Source organism: Gossypium hirsutum, chromosome A12 (genome assembly GCF_007990345.1).
Source record: "Gossypium hirsutum isolate 1008001.06 chromosome A12, Gossypium_hirsutum_v2.1, whole genome shotgun sequence".
Classification (NCBI taxonomy): Eukaryota; Viridiplantae; Streptophyta; class Magnoliopsida; order Malvales; family Malvaceae; genus Gossypium; species Gossypium hirsutum.
In genome coordinates, this window is record NC_053435.1 from 98,936,651 (window position 1) to 98,954,813 (window position 18,163).

The 18,163-nt window shown below is 36.8% G+C and overlaps 1 protein-coding gene across 1 annotated transcript; it reads left to right on the forward strand.

Annotated features, from left to right (window-relative positions):
* Nucleotides 1-13,517: 13,517 nt before the first annotated feature.
* On the forward strand, nucleotides 13,518-17,941 carry LOC107951230 (uncharacterized). The gene is made up of 6 exons (XM_016886189.2): nucleotides 13,518-13,789; nucleotides 14,429-14,518; nucleotides 14,703-15,244; nucleotides 15,548-16,360; nucleotides 16,440-17,011; nucleotides 17,262-17,941. The coding sequence occupies exons 2-6, from the start codon at nucleotides 14,430-14,432 to the stop codon at nucleotides 17,784-17,786; spliced, it is 2,541 nt and encodes an 846-aa protein (XP_016741678.2). The 5' UTR covers nucleotides 13,518-13,789; nucleotide 14,429; the 3' UTR covers nucleotides 17,787-17,941.
* Nucleotides 17,942-18,163: the final 222 nt, after the last annotated feature.

Consider the following 18,163-nt stretch of genomic DNA (forward strand, 5'->3'; position numbering starts at 1 on the left):
ATGCAGGTCCAACCACCTCTCTTGGAGAAGGAAACAACTATGCTTTTTATCAATACCCTGAAAGCCCCATTCATTAACCACATGTTGGGAAGCGCTACTAAGAGTTTCTCTGACATAGTGATGTCTGGGGAGATGATAGAAAACGCGGTAAGATGTGGGAAAATTGAAGCAGAAGAGAGTGCTAAGAGATTAGCTCCGAGAAGGAAAGAGAATGAGGTGAACAATGCCGGCGTCTACAATAAAGGTTATTCCAAGCCAGTTACAGTAAGCCAGCCGAAGGCAGTGACTGCTAGCCATCAGAGCTCCGCAAGACAATATTCTAACCCAAGGCCTAGCACGGAAAGAGTCCAGTTCACGCCTATCCCAATGATGTATAGGGAGCTTTACCAGAATTTGTTCGATGCGCATGTGGTGTCTCCATTTTACCTAAAACCCATGCAACCTCCATTTTCTAAGTGGTATGACGCAAACGCTCAATGCGAATACCATGCAGGAATCTTAGGGCATACAATCAAGAACTGTATGACATTCAAGAAAATAATTGAAATGTTCATAAAGATGGGCATTGTGAAGTTCGATGATCCCACAAAACCTAACGTGGCGGGAAATCTGTTACCCAGTCATTCAGACAATGGGGTAAACGCGATAGTCAAAAGTGGAAAGAGGAGAACTAAGATGGACGTATCGGAAGTAAGACCCCGTTGAGGTGGGTTTGGAAGAAAATAGTGGAAGAAGGTTTACTTACACAAGATTTAGAGGAGAAACCCGAAGGAGCAAAGTACTACTGCGAATTCCACAACGAGGAATAGCATGAGATCCAAAAGTGCAATGAATTCAGGGCTCTGGTACAGAGATTGATAGAAAATAAAGAGATCAAATTCTTCGAGTATACCGAGGGCCAGAAAGGGGAAGATGTGTGCACGTCAGAGCAAGGGCCAATCAGCAATATCCATGAGGTCAGTCACCCGGTCGTAATTATATCCTGACCAAGATTCAATGAAGTCGGAGCACCAATTGCGCCAAAGGTCATAATTCAAAAGCCCATTGTTTTCCCCTATAAAGATAGCAAAAGGGTTCCTTGGAATTACGACTGCAACGTAATGATCCCGGGAGGGAAAAATCCAGATGGCACTTCAGAGAAAGGTCAAGACGAGGGTTTCTATACACACAGTGGAAGGCGTTATACTCCGAACACAAAGGCAGAATCAGCTAAAGGAAAATCCGTGGTCGTTGGGCAAGAAAAGGAAAAGACAACCGAACCTGAATCACCTGTCAATGGGCCCGTAACCGAAAAGGAGGCTAAAAAATTCTTAAAATTCCTGAAACACAGCAAGTACAGTGTTGTAGAATAGTTACACAAACAGCCAGCCCGCATATCGGTACTAGCCTTGCTCTTAAGCTAAGAGACTCACCGCAGTGCATTGATGAAGGTTTTAAATGAAACATATGTTGCGGATGATATCTCTGTTAACAAGCTCGATCGTCTGGTTAATAACATCAGTGCGGATAATTTTATTTTCTTTAATTATGATGAAATACCACCGAGAGGCATGTGATCTATAAAGGCTCGCATATTACCACTCACTGCAAGGGATATACATTGCCAGGGGTATTGATTGATAATGGATCGGCGTTAAATGTCATGCCCTTGTCCACATTAAATAGGTTGCCAGTAGATAACTCTCACATGAAGACATGTCAAAACGTCGTAAGAGCATTCGATGGTACGAAAAGAAAAGTGATGGGAAGAATCGAGATACCTCTCCTGATTGGCCCAAATACATACGAGGTGGACTTCTTGGTAATGGACATCAAGAAGTTGGTAACTGAGGGTAGGTTGGTAATGGACATCAAGAAGTAATGGACAATTTCCTGTTGGGGAGACCATGGATTCACTCGGTGGGGGCAGTGCCGTCGTCCCTACACCAAAAGTTGAAGTTGGTAACTGAGGGTAGGTTGGTAACAATAAACGCGGAGAAAGACATCATTGCATCCGTCACCAGTGATGCACCGTACGTGGGTACAGACGATGAGGCGATAAAATATTCCTTTCGATCGCTAGAGTTCGTCAATGCTACATTCATTTTCGAAGGGAACAAGATCCCAATACCCAAAATATCCAAAACTACAAGAATGGGCCTACGATTGACGGTCGGCAAAGGAGCCTTGCCAGGAAGAGGACTTGGAAGATGCCTCCAAGGAAGGATCGAGGTACCAGAGCTAAAGGAAAAATAAGACCGTTTTGGCCTAGGATTTAAACCAGACGCGAAGCAAAAGAAGAAAGAGCTGGAGAAAAGGCATGAGATGAGAAGAGCGCGTCTGCGCAGTGAGGAGGTCAAATGGGAGCCAATGGCCTTTCCCCATTTATCCCGATCGTTCGTGTCTGGAGGAACCATCCACTCAAAACAAGAGATGAAAGTGAAGAAAGTGGCGGAAGAAATGTTGGAAAGTTTGAGCATTAACGCCATATGCGAAGAAAGAACCAAAGAAGGGAATTTATCTGGAATTCACTCTTATATCCCGGGAAGTGTTTTGAACAATTGGACCGCGAAGGAGATCCCTGTAACTTTTAGAAATAACTCAGAGTAATGTTCAAAACAAGCTTATTGCTCGAAGCCTAGGGGCAATAAGAATCCTTTTATGAAATAGGCATATGTCCAAACATCGTTATTTCAATAAAAAATACATTCTTGCGTATCATTTTGAGCAAATATTCTTTTATTCTTTCTACTTCATTCATAATCATACCACACAAATCAAATATTCTTAAATTCTTTTGTTCTTTGGATTTCTTTCTTCATCCATAACAGGTCTCTAGATATCAATGATATGAGCAACGTTGTCAATGATTCAGAGATTCCTTTCGAGCAAGATTTGTGTATAGAGGACATTGAGGATTTTGAAGATGATTGAAATTGTAACCTATCTTCTAATTTGTTAAGGATGGTAGAACAAGAGGAGAAACAAATCCTACCTCACAAAGAGTCGGTGGAAATTGTTAGCTTAGGAGAAGGAAAAGAGGTGAAAATTGGAGCTAGTATCGTTGTAGAAACAAAGCAAGACCTCATCGAGTTACTCTAGGAATTTAAGGATGTCTTCGCATAGTCATATCAAGACATGCCCGGATTGAATACTGATATCGTGGTACATCGACTCCCCATAAAGGAAGAATGCAGGCCAATACAACAGAAACTCCGAAGGATGAGACCCGATATTTTGTTAAAGATAAAGGAAGAGGTCAAGAAGCAATTCGACGCTGGTTTCTTACAAGTGGTCAAGTACTCAGAATGGGTAGCCAACATAGTCCCAGTTCCTAAGAATGATGGGAAGGTACGGATGTGCGTAGACTATCGGGATTTGAACAAAGCCAGCCCAAAACACAATGTCCCATTGCCTCACATTGATACACTAGTGGATAACACGGCAGGTTACTCACTCTTCTCCTTCATAGACGGCTTTTCGGGATACAACCAGATAAAAATGCACCCAGAAGACATGGAAAAGACAACATTTGTAACCATGTGGGGAACGTTTTTTTATAAAGTGATGCCATTCGAATTGAAGAACGCAGGAGCAACATATCAGAGAGCCATGGTGACTTTGTTCCATGACATGATGCACAAGGAGATCGAAGTTTACGTTGACGACATGATTGCAAAATTCAAAACCGAGAATGAGCATGTGCAAGTCCTGAGGAAACTATTCTTGAGATTAAAAAAGTTCCAACTAAAGCCTAATCCCGCAAAGTGCACCTTTGGGGCTAGGTCAGGAAAATTGTTGGGATTTGTAGTCAGTGAGAGAGGGATCGAGATTGACCCGGATAAAGTCAAGGCTATACAAGAATTACCCCGCCACGCACTCAAAAAAAAGTTCGAGGTTTCTTAGGAAGATTAAATTACATCGCCCGTTTCATTTCACAAATAACGGAGAAATGTGACCCTATATTTCGTCTCCTTAGGAAGCATAATCTAGGTGTTTGGGATGAGGACTGCCAGAAAACTTTCGATAAGGTCAAACATTATTTGTCCAGTGCCCCAGTACTGATGCCACCTTGCCCGGATAAACCACTGATACTGTACTTGACAATGTTTGAAAACTCTATGGGATACGTGTTGGGCCAACATGACGAGTCAGGAAGAAAAGAGAAAGCGATATACTATCTCAACAAGAAATTCACCGAATGTGAGACAAGATATTCATCGATCGAGAAGTTGTGTTGTGCTTTGATTTGGACAACCCGAAGACTGAGATAATACATGTTGTACCACACAACTTAGCTCATCTCGAAACTAGATCCTTTGAGGTATGTGATTGAGTCAAATGCTTTGAACGGAAAAATGGCTGGTTGGCAAATTTTACTTTCTGAGTTTGACATAGTCTACGTGAACCAAAAGGCTGTAAAGGGGAGTGCAATAGCAGATTTTCTAGCCAGTAGAGCTGTAGAAGATTATGAACCATTGAGCTTTGACTTCCCGAATGAAGACCTAATATACGTTGCGACCAAGGAAGAAGACTCTCAAGAAAGTAACCCTTGGAAGTTGAATTTTGACGGATCTTCCAATACTATGGGGAACGGAATTGGGGCAGTCTTGTATCCCCAAATGGAGATCATTATCCTTTCACCAGTAAATTGGATTTTGATTGCACAAACAATATGGCCGAATACGAAGCATGTATCATGGGAATTCATGCAGCAATAGAATGTAAGATTAAAGTGCTAGAGGTATATGGGGATTCTGCATTAGTGATCTATCAGCTTAAGGGTGAATAGGAGACAAAAGACCCTAAGTTAATCAATTACCGAAGGCTAGTTCTTGAGTTAATCGAGAAGTTTGACGATATCACTTTCTGCTACCTCCCACGAGATGAAAACCAGATGGCTGATGCCTTGGCAACCTTAGCTTCTATGATCAAAGTGAATAAAAAGGAGGATATGAAGCCTATCCAAATGAGTATTTATGAGGCTCCAGCTCATTGCTGCAACATCGAAGGAGAAGAGGAGAAAGATGATCATCCTTGGTATCAGGATATTTTACGATATGTGAGGGGTCGTGAATACCCAAACCAAGCGACTGAGAATGATAAAAGGACATTAAGAAGACTGGCTAGTGACTATGTCTTAGATGGAGAGATCCTATACAAAAGAAGGAAGGATCAGGTACTCTTGAGATGTGTAGACACTGTTGAGGCTAAGAAAATCCTAGAAGAGGTTCATGAGGGTGTCTGCGAAACACATGCTAATGGTTTCACCATGGCCAGACAAATCATGCGATTAGGATATTATTGGTTCACTATGGAAGGAGATTGCATCAACTATGCAAAAAAGTGCCATAAATGCCAAATTTGTGGAGATAAAATTCATGTACCTCATTTACCCCTTCATGTCATGACTTCTCCATGGCCTTTCTCAATGTGAGGCATGGATGTCATTGGACCGATCTCACCATGGGCATCTAATGGACATCAATTCATCTTTGTCGTTATAGATTATTTCACCAAATGGGTAGAGGCTACCTCTTACGCTAACGTCACAAAGTCAACAGTCAGTAGGTTCTTAAAAAAAAAATCATATGTCGATATGGGATGCCTGAAAGGATCATATAAGACAATGCACTGAACTTGAACAACAGCACGATAGCGAAAGTCTGTAGCCAATTCAAGATCAAACATCATAATTCGTCACCATATCGCCCGAAGATGAATTGTGCAGTGGAAGCGGCCAATAAGAACATCAAGAAAATCATAAGAAAAATGACTGAGACCTATAAGGATTGGCACGAGAAATTACCATTTTCCTTATACGCCTACCGGACATCAGTCAGAACCTCTACCGGGGCAACGCCTTTTTCTTTAGTTTATGGAATGGAAGTAGTTCTGCCTATTGAGGTCGAGATTCCCTCTCTACGCATGTTTTTAGAACTAAAATTAGATGAAGCAGAATGGATTCATTCTCGATACGACCAGTTGAACTTAAATTGAAGAAAAGAGGCTAAAGGCCATCCGTCATGGTCAAATGTATCAAAAGAGAATGATGCGGGCTTATAATAAGAAGGTTCGGCCTAGAGAATTCCATGAAGGAGACCTCGTATTGAAAAAGATCCTCTCTATACAAAAGGACTTCAGAGGGAAATGGATGCCGAATTGGGAGGGACTTTATGTGGTAAAGAAGGCTTTCTCTGGAGGGGCTCTGATTTTGATCGAGATGGATGGTAAAAGCCTGCCTAATCCTGTGAATTCAAATTCAGTCAAGAGGTATTTTACCTAAAAAAAAACTGGAGAGGCCAAGATGAAAACCCGTGAAAGGGCAATTCAAATCGAACATGGGGCATGCGACAATTTTGTCTTCTCTGAATTAACAGGAAAGAGGGGTGCTACATATTGGGGCATCAACAAAGTGCTCTTGGTCTTCTAAACACATACCGAGTTCAAAGGGTCCTCGAGAAGTTTGTGCAACGAAACTCATACTACGATATCTGGGGAACCTATTCTTATCTTATTCATTTTATTTTTTAGCAGAATGTGCTACCTTGATTAATTCATAAGTTCTCATTTTGTATCTTAGCAAATGTGCTATCTTGATTACCCTGTTCATTTAGAGCTTTGCTCTCAACAAAATTCCATATTGTCTATTATGATAATCTTTTGCAAGTGTCTTTTATTGAAATGATGATTAATGGACTAATAATATTCAAAAAGAGTTCTGCATATTACTCTGAAATGCTTCTAAATGGTACAAGAACCTGAAACGTGACTAATTAGTTTGAATTACCCTACATTCAAAGGTTGGAAACGTTGGGGAAAGAATAGCCCAAATTGCGATTATCCTTCGGGTTTCTGCCAGAGATACCAGTCGAAGAAAAGATAGAATAATACGTCAACGATAAAATCTCGGTAAACAACGAGTAATATAAAAAAAAAGAGACAAATGGGACATTTTGCATTCATGCAAACATCATTCATACACGTCTAGCTAGGAGCATTTGATTTATTCTGATCATGACATCCTAATCATTTGGCATAAATAGGTCCATGAAACGAATTCAACAGGTCATGTTCTCTAAAGAATGGTGTAACAGACCGAAGAGATTAAAATCCTACACCCCTGAAGACGCAGTGGGACGGATTAAAAAATGACGACGAATCTTGCCTTCCTAAAGTCGCAATGAAGCAGATTCAAGCCACCAAGCCTTAACCCCCTAAGCAGTAGGGTAACAGGTTGAATTTACAGATCTTAACCCCCCTAAGCAGTAGGGAAACAGATCGAAGACGAAGGGCCTTCACCCCCTAAGCAGTAGGGTAACAGGTTGAATTTACAGATCGAAGACGAAGGGCCTTAACCCCCTAAGCAGTAGGGTAACAAGTTGAATTTACAGATCTTAATCCCCTAAGCAGTAGGGAAACAGATCGAAGATGAAGGGCCTTAACCCCCCTAAGCAGTAGGGTAACAGGCTGGAAATCAAGTATCCTCTCCCTGAAATAGCGTTGGAGCGGCTAAATGCCACAGCAGATCTCCTTGAAGTTTCAGTAGAGATCACTGATCTTGTCTCTCTGAAATTGCAGTAGAGCAGATCCAAACAAACCTCATCTCCTTAAGTTACAGTGGAGCAAGTTGAAATCGCAAGTCTCGTCTCCCTGAAGTTGCAGTGGAGCAGATTGAAGTCGCAAACCTCATCTCCCTAAAGATGTAGTGGGGCAGGTTGAAATTACCAAGGCCTATCCCTTTTAAGTTTCAATGGGGTAGATCAAAGCTACAAATCTCTTCTCCTTTAAATTGCATTGGAACAAATTGTAGCACTATTTCCTATACCCCTAAGGATGCAGTAGGATGGAACGAGGCTATTAGAAGAAAAGAAACACCAAGAAGCCAAGATCCAGTTAGATTAGGCAAAATTGGCTATTTTAAGGTCTTTGCTCCATTCTCATTACACGAGAATGAGCAAAGAGAGGCAGCTGTTATAGCCAATTTTGGCCTAGCCAACAAAATATAACAAAACCCAAAACAATAAAAAAGAGTCCAAAATAAATAGTCCATTTACAATATTAAATAGCCCAATTTACATCAAACCCTAGCCCAAATAATAGCCCACTTGCTTAAGGTTTTTCAGCAGCAAACCCTTCCCCAAGATGCAGCAGTCGCTCAGCTCCCACGCTCGCCGCCTCGCCTTCTCACCAGCCAACCACCGGCTTTTCACACCTCTGACACCTGCAATCAAATCCAACACAACAACAGAGAGCATGCAGAAGAAATAAATAGCTAAAGAACAAAAAACATAGAACGAACTGTTTGTAAATTGGCTTTTAAAAGCCAAAATCTATCATTTGTAATCGGTTACGAACACTGGAAATAAAAAAAAACACAAAAGTTTGATATCTGATTCTTCTCTCTTTATTTTCATTTCGTTTCCTTTTATTTCTCTAATATTTCTTTTGATTTTAATACAAATCTATTAAATAAAAGTATACATAAAAAAAATAATAAGGAGGGAAGAAGGCCTTACCAGAATCGCTCGTCGTCTCGTCGCCAGAGGGTTCTCCTTCGTCGTCGGGATCGGGCCGAATAAGGAGGGGAAGACCTTTTCTTTCTCAACTTTTGGACTGAGAAGGCTCAGCCTTCGGGGATGCCATGAAACATGATTAAAAGCCCGTCCCCGCGCGTCGTTGGCCGTCATGTTCAGTGGCGGTGTGGCGGTGGGACAATGCCTCCCTTGGTCGGCCAAACAAAAGGCTACAAGGAAGGAGAGAAATGCTGTTTTTTTTTTCTTCTTTTTTAAAAACCTAAGGCTAAAATGAAACAAGCACAAAATTTGGCCTTTTATCAGGCTACAAAACGGCACCGTTTAGAAAGGGGAGGGGTCCGCATGTCTCCCTTGAATGGGAAATTGCCCACTTTGACCCCTCCCCATTTTCTGACCCTTGATTTGATCCTGATTTGCGCTTTTTTATCCTTTCAAATAGCGCCCAATTATTTTATTTCATTGCTAATTTGGTCCCTGACCTAGACAAATTAAACGTTGCGTATAAGGGGTTGGGGAAAATTTCCAAACCAATCCCTTGAGGTTTCGGCACGTTTTAAATAAGTCTATTACCCTTCTTTTCCTTTCTGAATTCTCCCTTTAATTTTATTTAGATTTTAATTTAGTATTTTTAATATTCACATTTATTTTATTCGAATTTAGACCCTTAATTTTCATTTTTATTTGTAATTTCACCCTTTTTTTCATATCAATCTAGACCTTTCTTTTATTTATTTATCTTAAACTATTTTCATTTACCTTAAACTTGATATATTATACTGTTTTAAATTGTCTTAGATATATATTATTTCAAATTATTTCATATACTTTAAATTTCTTTATCCATTGTTTATTTTAAATCCGTTAAATGTATTATTCATCCTAAACTGTTTTATTATGTATTCTAAAATTTTTTTTTTTGTATATTATTACTTCCAAATTTCTATTTACATAATATTCATTTTTGACTTATTTTTATTATTCATCATAAACTATCTTATATATTATCTATTTTATACTGTCTTGGTTTTACATATCATTTTGAATTATTATATACATGTTAATCATTTTACATTGCTTTTCATTTATTTATTTTAGACCTTTTTATATATCATTTTTGAATTACTTATTATTTTAAATTTATATAATGCTTATTCTTAAACTGCCTTTTTGTATAGGACATTTATTTTCAAACTTTCATATGTTTTTATCTTAAACTCTTTGTACATTGTTTATTTTTTTTATGCATATATTTGTGATAAGTTTTTATACTATGTATATTATTTATTTTGAACTTCTTTTTATGTATTATGATTTTAAACTTTTCATTAATGATCTTAGATTTCTTTTTACCTACTTTAAGCTGCCTTTATAGTATTTATTTTAAAATCCTTTATGTATATATATTTTATATTTAAGATTATCTATTTGTTTGATTTAAATCATTTTATATTATTACCTCATTTCTGTGTTTATTAAGCTTGTTATTTAATTGACATGTGTTATGTTATTGCCATTGTGTGTGTTATAATTCGTTTATTCATATTTCCACTATTGTCATTTGCTCGTGTAATATTTTATTCATGAATCATCACTCTATGTCGCATCATATTTTTATTGTTCATTATCGCCTTATGAATTAAATTTCGTTACATTTATCTAATAAATCGCTTCGTTTTAACCTAAACAAATGACGTACATCGTTTAAATACTACCTTTGCTACTATTCAAAAACTAGAATTTCAAAGTAAGGCAATGTTTCGCATTTTGGAACATTCGGGAATTGTGCCCTAACTTACGGGGTTTCAATTTTCTCATTGTTTCTAAATGGCAAATATCCTTTTCAAGTTTTAAAACACATGAATTTCCAATTAAAATTAAAGACGACCTTGTGCTCAGGAGTTCATGGTATTGTGTCCTAACTTACGGGATGTGATACTCCGATATCTCGAGATAAGAAAATCTTTAAACAATTGATTTAAGCTAATTCAAGAATTTTAAAATCAATATTAATAGAAAAGATCGCATTTCAAATTCATTTTCGATTTTCGATTTTCGACATTAAGACACTAACTAATCAATTCGGTACCAATTTTTGGGCGTGTCGGGGGCGCTAATCCTTCCTCACACGTAATCGACTCCCGAACTTGTTCTCTTGAAATTCGTAGACCAAAATGCCGTTTTAGTAAAATAAAATTGTTTTATTAGAACAAAGGTGATCTGATCACACCAAATAAAGATCGGTGGCGACTCCCGTTTTAATTTTCGTTTTCAAACTAGGTCGATTCCCGTTTTCAAAAATGGTTTCGACAGTGGTAATGAAACATGTTAATTTTTCGTAGTACAAAGTTAATTCAAGGCTCCAGAAGAGTTAATGCATTGTTATCTAAAGAAACAAAGTGATAACTAATATATCATGTTCTAGCCAGTCTCAAAGAAATTATGTTTTAAAAGGATATACGTTGTAACATATACCACATTGAGATTATGAGTGAGGAAACAATTGATTTCTATATATTACATCTATTATATTGGGTAAGAATTTTGTATTGGAAAATTACTTTCTTTCCTCTAGTTTATGTTAGACATATATTAGTATGGTTAAATCACATGAGATGGTAAACCAAAAGTTACTAGAAGTTTACATTAGTATTGTTGAATTACGTGCATAGTAAACCAAAAGTTTACTAGTCCAAATACGTTAATTAGTTGACATGATCGGTTAGACCATCGTGATTAATAATGATGTGAAAAAATGAGAATTTACATAAAATTTTATTAAAGAACCTGAAGATTCTTTATTTTAAAGATTTTTTAAGTGTTTATTAGAACCTCACTAACAAAAGTTGATATTGAATCTTTAGTGTTTTTGAAAGAAATAAAAGCCCATTTTTCCAACAAGTGAATGTTTTGATATAATTTTAGATGCACTTACAAGTTAATCACATGTGAGTTATCAACTCGTAACCTGTAATTTGCGAAATTACTTGTTTAATGATTTGTTTACGAAAAAAACTTTTAGATTACGCAATCGAGACAATTCTTACTAATGTTGGTGATTTTATTACACAGGCTTTCAATTATTATCATATGTTAGCTTATTAGTGTGAGTAACTATTGCAAAATGTTATTGTTTATACATATGAAATGGTTTAGCAAAATTAATGATTAAATGCCTCCGATTAATAGCTAAACCATTACTTTTGATAACGAAACTCTTTGTATATATGTATAAGGATATGATATTTTACATGAATCGGTACTTGTACGTATAATGCCAATAAGTTATGATAAATATTTCCAATATAATTAACTTTAGGTCAGGAGCTAAATATAACCCATTAAATTTTGTTGTGTATGATGTATGTTCAAGTTGTTTCGCCGCAAGGCACAAAATGATATTTAAAGAAAGTTGGGAATATATATTAATTATGAATCTCCTTATATTATTAGATATTTTGATCAAATTGAAGATTCAATTATGATATGACTTGGTGATTATTATCTTGATTTAACAGTTTTTTCAACATTAGGGGAGAGAAATAATAATTGGATCAAATAATTACTTGAAATGGATTACTGTTATTTTTATCATCATAGAAAGTAATTTAAACCAGAAGTTCAAGAAGATAATTCATTTTATTACAACTTAATTGTCAAATGCATTTACTGACTTGATGAAAATAATCAAGTGTTATATATCAACTAATGTTTTGATTTGAGTTGAAGTCCAGTAGGACAACTTGTTAGAGTAATTGAAGGTAATGCATGCTCAAAACATGGTAGTTCAATTGGTTTCAAATATGAAAATTCTTTTAATAAAAATAAATAAATCTAGATGGTCATATAGTGAAGATGGTGCTCCTGAAGTGACTTAAGACATAACTAATTATTAGAACTCTAGAAGAGATTCAAGTACCTAAAATTGAAGATGAAAATAGTGAAAATAATGAAATTTTAATAAGTTATGTCAAAACGATAAAATATGGAACCGTGAAAAATGAAAAGTTGTTAATAACGTTTTTTGCAATGTTGAAATAATGAGAGATAAATGGGATTTTGAATAAATTTGTCAAGAAATACAAGATATGAAATATATTGGTCAAAATGAAAAAAACACAATTAAAGTAGAATTAAATTCGTGACGTTTCTAGACCGGTAGTCCAAATGTCTAAAGGTATAAAGTTAGTAGAGTACAAATGAATAGTTTTGTGAAAATAAAATAAGAAAATGAAGTTTTTTTTTAAAGTCCTAGCAATGATTATGAAAATATATTCTTTTGTTGTGGATGTAGTAACCTTTAAATATATCATTAGTTTGGCGGTTTATAAAATTTTTAGCATGTGTTTTATGATTGTTGTTATAATATTTATATGAATCACTATATAGAGGAAGTTTATATTAAAATCCTTTAAGGATTTAGAATGTTGGAAGCATATATAAATTCTTGAGAAATTGTTCAATACAATTTTGTAAATACTTATATGAATTGATTTGAACATATATATTAGTATAGATAATTATGATAAAAGTTTTGCTATGATTATTGTCAAGAAGAAATTAAAATATATTTTCTCAAAATTTTTTCCCACTCATGAGATTCAGAATAATGATGATATAAATATTTTGCAAAATCGTTTAAGTAATTTTTGAAATGCTAGGTAAAATTTAAACATTCTACTTTTTTTTTCATTTTCTTTTTTTTACAAAATTAATAAATAAAATACTTTCTCTTTTACCCACTCAATTTCTTAACAAAAATGATATAGTAACATTTTATAATAAATAAATGATTACCCAACATTCTACATCCATAACAGAATTTAACCCCATTAATGTCGAAATATAGCTTAAAAGAAAATCTATTCCTAGAAATAACTTCTCCTCAAACCCATGAATCATGATGGTAACTTTTCTTTTTTCTGGTTAATAGAACCCATGTTGGTATTTAATTTTAGATTTTGTTATATTCAAATAAAAGTTGCCCAGTTGAATGAATTTTATCAAAGACTTTCGTATTTTTTTTTTAAATAAAAAGAATATCATGAATTTAAAGTGAACGTAAATTAAGGACAAAATTTTGGACTTTGGAGAGGATTTACACTGTAAAAACAAGCGTCCCTCGCACTCTTCTTCTCTCTCTGACTTTGTTGTAAGCAATTCTGTAGCACTTTTGTCGTTTGATTATATATCCCATAGTCGAAGCTGTCGTTTTATGATCAGACTCCGCCATTGACGACTCAAAAAAGAAGTATCCTTTCTTGATGATCCAACTGGTAAAACAACGAGAAAAAGTTAAACCCTTCCTTTTTTACCTTCTTTTCATCGGAACTCTCAGTTGTCTTTTTTCCTTGCAAAATTTCTTCCTTTTTTTTAAAAAAAAATTGTTACTATTTCCCTAGTGCTGAATCTTATCTTTCTTTGCATTTTTCTAAATTTTCTTTCTTTTTTCTCGTATTGCCATTTAATAGTTACCTCGATTTTGTGTTGCTCTCTTTGGCAATGCTCACCATTTTCCTGCTAGATCAACTTTTCACCATAATTTGTTGGCTGATTTTAAGAAGTTCAGTTACAAAATTCCTTTTTTCTGACTCAAATGTCTTCATTTAACTTAACTAGATATAAACCTCATAATTCATCTGTGTTCTGTTCGTATATTTAATATATATTTTTTATAAATTGTGGGATGTTAACAATTCGAACCATATAGATTTTTGTTCATGTATCGTGTTGTGTTTCTAGTTTCTTTCTAAATTATGTTGTGTTAGACAGAAAAGAGTGGTGGCATTGACAGAGTAGTTCGGTGCTTCAGTTTGAATTACATTTCATGGCTTAGGTTTTGGAACCCTTTTTCTTTTTTGTTATGTGTATATTGCATGATTTGTGCTCATTTTCCAGTCTTTTCCGTTTTGCAGGATGATCGAGCCTTGCGATATATGCGGTGATATAGGCTTTGTAGAGGATATCGTAACTTGCTTTGAGTGCAAAATTGCAAGGGAACACGGGTGCGGTTATTCTTACCTCTTGCCTTACGTTTGGTTTCACTTGAACTGCTCGCCTTTTTGTTTTAAATTCTGCTTTTTGATTACCATGTTTATCGTTAAATTTTACGAACACGGTCCCCGAGATTGATCACTAACATTGAAGTATACCCTGTTTTCTCGTCCCCCCCCCTCCCCCTGCTTTCAGCTATTGCATGCGCGAAGTTCTCTTGACTATCCCCGAAATTTGGTTCTGTGAAGAGTGTAGGTTAAGCAAGGCCATAGTTCCCGAGTCTGTTACAGAGGAAGATGTTCCTATGTCTTCCACTTCAATTACTTCTGAAAGTGTCTGTACCAGCCCGCTTTCGCACAAACCAGTTGATCAAGAAAATGAAAAGGCTTCAAAATCAAACACCTCTGAGACTTTGAATCCAGAAGCGTTACTTGAGAATCAAAAGATATTAGGTTCTGCTTGTAAGCAAGGGGCTGCTACAGTTGGGAATGTGAAGAAGTCATCAGTTTCAACAAAATCTGAACATTTAGTGAGAAATTTGGTATCAGGTCTTGATCATTTGAGTACCATGGAAACTGCATCGAAGAGCAGTCCAACAAGGTTGAAAGTTGCTTCCGCAAAGGCATCCATAAAGAAATTTAAAGCAAGTCATGATCATAGAAAAGTACGACATAGCGGTTCAAAGGTCTGCTCGACGACCCCACAGAAAGCAATCCAAACATCAAAAACTTTAAAAGGTGAGAAAGCGCTTTGCATGCATTTGTTGATGATTGAAGCATTTATTGAAACTGACAATTGAATCTGCATATTCATATTTAGTTCCTATGCATTATTTATATTCAAACCTTGATTTTCGTTTAATCATATTGCCTATAATACATTATATCACTTATGGTTCTTAGTCAATGAAAAGATGCAGTTTGTTCTAAATTGAATCAATTCATGAACGGTGCTTCCTTTAATTTCGTGTGCGTTAATAGATATCTTATATACCTAATAGTCTAATGTGGCTACTCTTATGATTTCTGTTTTGGATGAAGAAACTTCTGCTACATATGAAAAAGAGACACATGATACTAATGTGCTCGGTGAAAAGATCGAAACCTCACTTTCACAACAAAGGGATGGTGAGGATGTCTCTCCTGAGGGATCAGCTAGCTTACCTGTAAATACGATAGCGAGCACTTTAACCAAGTCAGATCTAGAAAAGATAGCTATGGAGTATCACATAGACACTAATAGGTACCATCTTTCTCTTCCTAAATCATCCGAGAGAGCAAATTCGTATTTCCCATGTAAACACACATTTTGCATCTATGCTGATGCCTTTAAGGCCGGGCTTCGTCTTCCTCTTCATCCTCTAATTTCGGAGATCCTCAGTGAGTTCAGTGTTGCTCCTACTCAGATTCCTCCAAACTCGTGGAGGGTACTGATTTGTTTTATTTCTTTCTGTTATTCTCAAAAAATAACTCCTACGGTGAACCTTTTTCGTGCAATCTGCTCTCTCAAAGATCACTCTGGGGAGAGCAACAAGGGGTGGTGGTTCTTTAGTGCTCGGATTGGATTCAAGCTGTTTGAGGGTTTTCCGAGCTCCATCAAGGGATGGAGGCATAGGTTTTTTATAATTCGAACATCTGAGAGAGACACATTAGGCCTTAACACGAAGTGGGGCCCTCCCAATAGTGCGGCAAATCAGTTGCCAACTCTTTCAGCTATCGAGGTCAAATCACTGGATAACCTTGTAGCTGCAGCGACCAACAACCCACCTGACATTAGAGTTTTGTTATCGGAAGAGGCCTTGATTCAAGCTGGAATCAGTTCAACAATACTAAAACCGAAGGGGTCCAATGGTGGTATGGTCGATATACTCAACTCCATTATTTTCCTTAATGTTTTTATTTGAGTTCATGCTCTTGTTTTCTTTTGATTTAGAGATAAAGCAGCGTCATAGCTTGTCTCAATCCGGTCTAGTGAGGGCCTTACAGAGAAAAAGAGCTGCCACAGAGTCTGGGAAAAGCGCTTTGTCTAATCTTCCTTGTCAAGAGCCAATCTTAATATATGTCGATCAGGAGGATCTGCCTGAAAGCAAGAGGTCAAAGGAATCTCTGCAACCTATGGAACAAACCGATTTATTGCAACCTAAAGAGCTAACGAACCGGTCACAAGAGATTTCCCCTCCTGTGACCTCTCCTGCTCAAGATATGCCTCATGAAGGCCTTCCTCTACAAGCTTCCCCAGAGTCTAATATCCGGCACATTGCAGGAGTGTCAGTTCCTGCAGTTAGCTCGGTTTACTTCAATACTGCAACAGACAACCTCCCCCCTTCAAATGCTGAAGTGAGGCAGACAGGATCCGTGGAGTACACTATGGAGCAATCAGTTTTCACTCATCCTGCTCTTGCAAGGACGCTGATCAGTCAAATGGTTCTTCCGCACGACTGTGATTCGGTGGCTCAGAAGGATACTTTGGTCATGGCTCAGGAGCTTATGTGCCTAGCAATGGAGGTAAGTCTTGTTCTTCCCATTTTTAGTAGACGAAGCAATATTAAACACGGCAAGGAAGTGATAAATAAAACACGAAATGGCATGAAAAAACTAATATGAACATGGCATGAATACACAATTGCTTCAAAATCTAGGTAATATGAATTATTAGCATATCAAAATTTATATTTATATAACAGTGCGATTATGACACAACAAAATACATGAATTGGCGGGGTTTAATTTTGGATGCTTGGTTGCTGATGGGCAGGACGCGACCTGGAAAATGGCAGTGTCTGAAAAGTTGATCAAGATGCAACATGAGGTCAACATGTTGAAGGAAGAAAGGAATGCATTAAGAGCAGAGCTTGAATTGCAGAAGATGGCGGTGACTGAGTGTGAGTCGACAAGGAAAACGACACTGGAGCTCCAAAGGTTGGAGGAGGAGGTTGAACGGCTCGAGATCAGGTTAAAGGAGACTGAGGAAAAAGCCTGGACATGGGAGGATCAGTTCATTAAGCTAGAGAGGAGGTTGAAACAGGCTGAGGACCGGGCAGCATCAGCTGAAAGAAAAGTTGTTGTGGCCGAAGAAAAATGGCGGCAGTCTGAAATGACAAAGTCGAGGGTTGCTGAGGAGACACTTAAGAATTTCAAGGCTTCCGACGAATTCCGGCATGAAGTTGAGGATTATCACGCTGAAGCCTACGGCATGGGGTTAAATGTCGCCATCGAGAAGATCAAGAGGCAATTTCCAAATCTAGATCTATCGATTATCAATTTTTATTCCGAGGATTAATGAGGAGCCTATTGAGCTGTGACAGATTTTCCAGGTTAATCATCGTAAACGTACCCCCTAGTCTCGATCTGTTTGGGGCCATTTATTAGAAATCTACTTAATTTGTAACTAAGGAAACCTTTAGCAATGAAGAACTTTATGACCCATTTAGTTCATCCTAATAAAATATAGGATTGTAATGGAGTAGTCATTATTTGATAATGGAATGTAATGGAATTAAATAGACATAACAGGTTGAAATTAATAGATATGTAATAGCAAATAAAAACCAACTCTGAATGTCAAAATGCCCTTTAATAAATTAAATTAAATTTTTATTTTTTATAAAAGTATTAAAAAATCAAAAGTTTTAAATATTAAAATGATAATTTTATCCT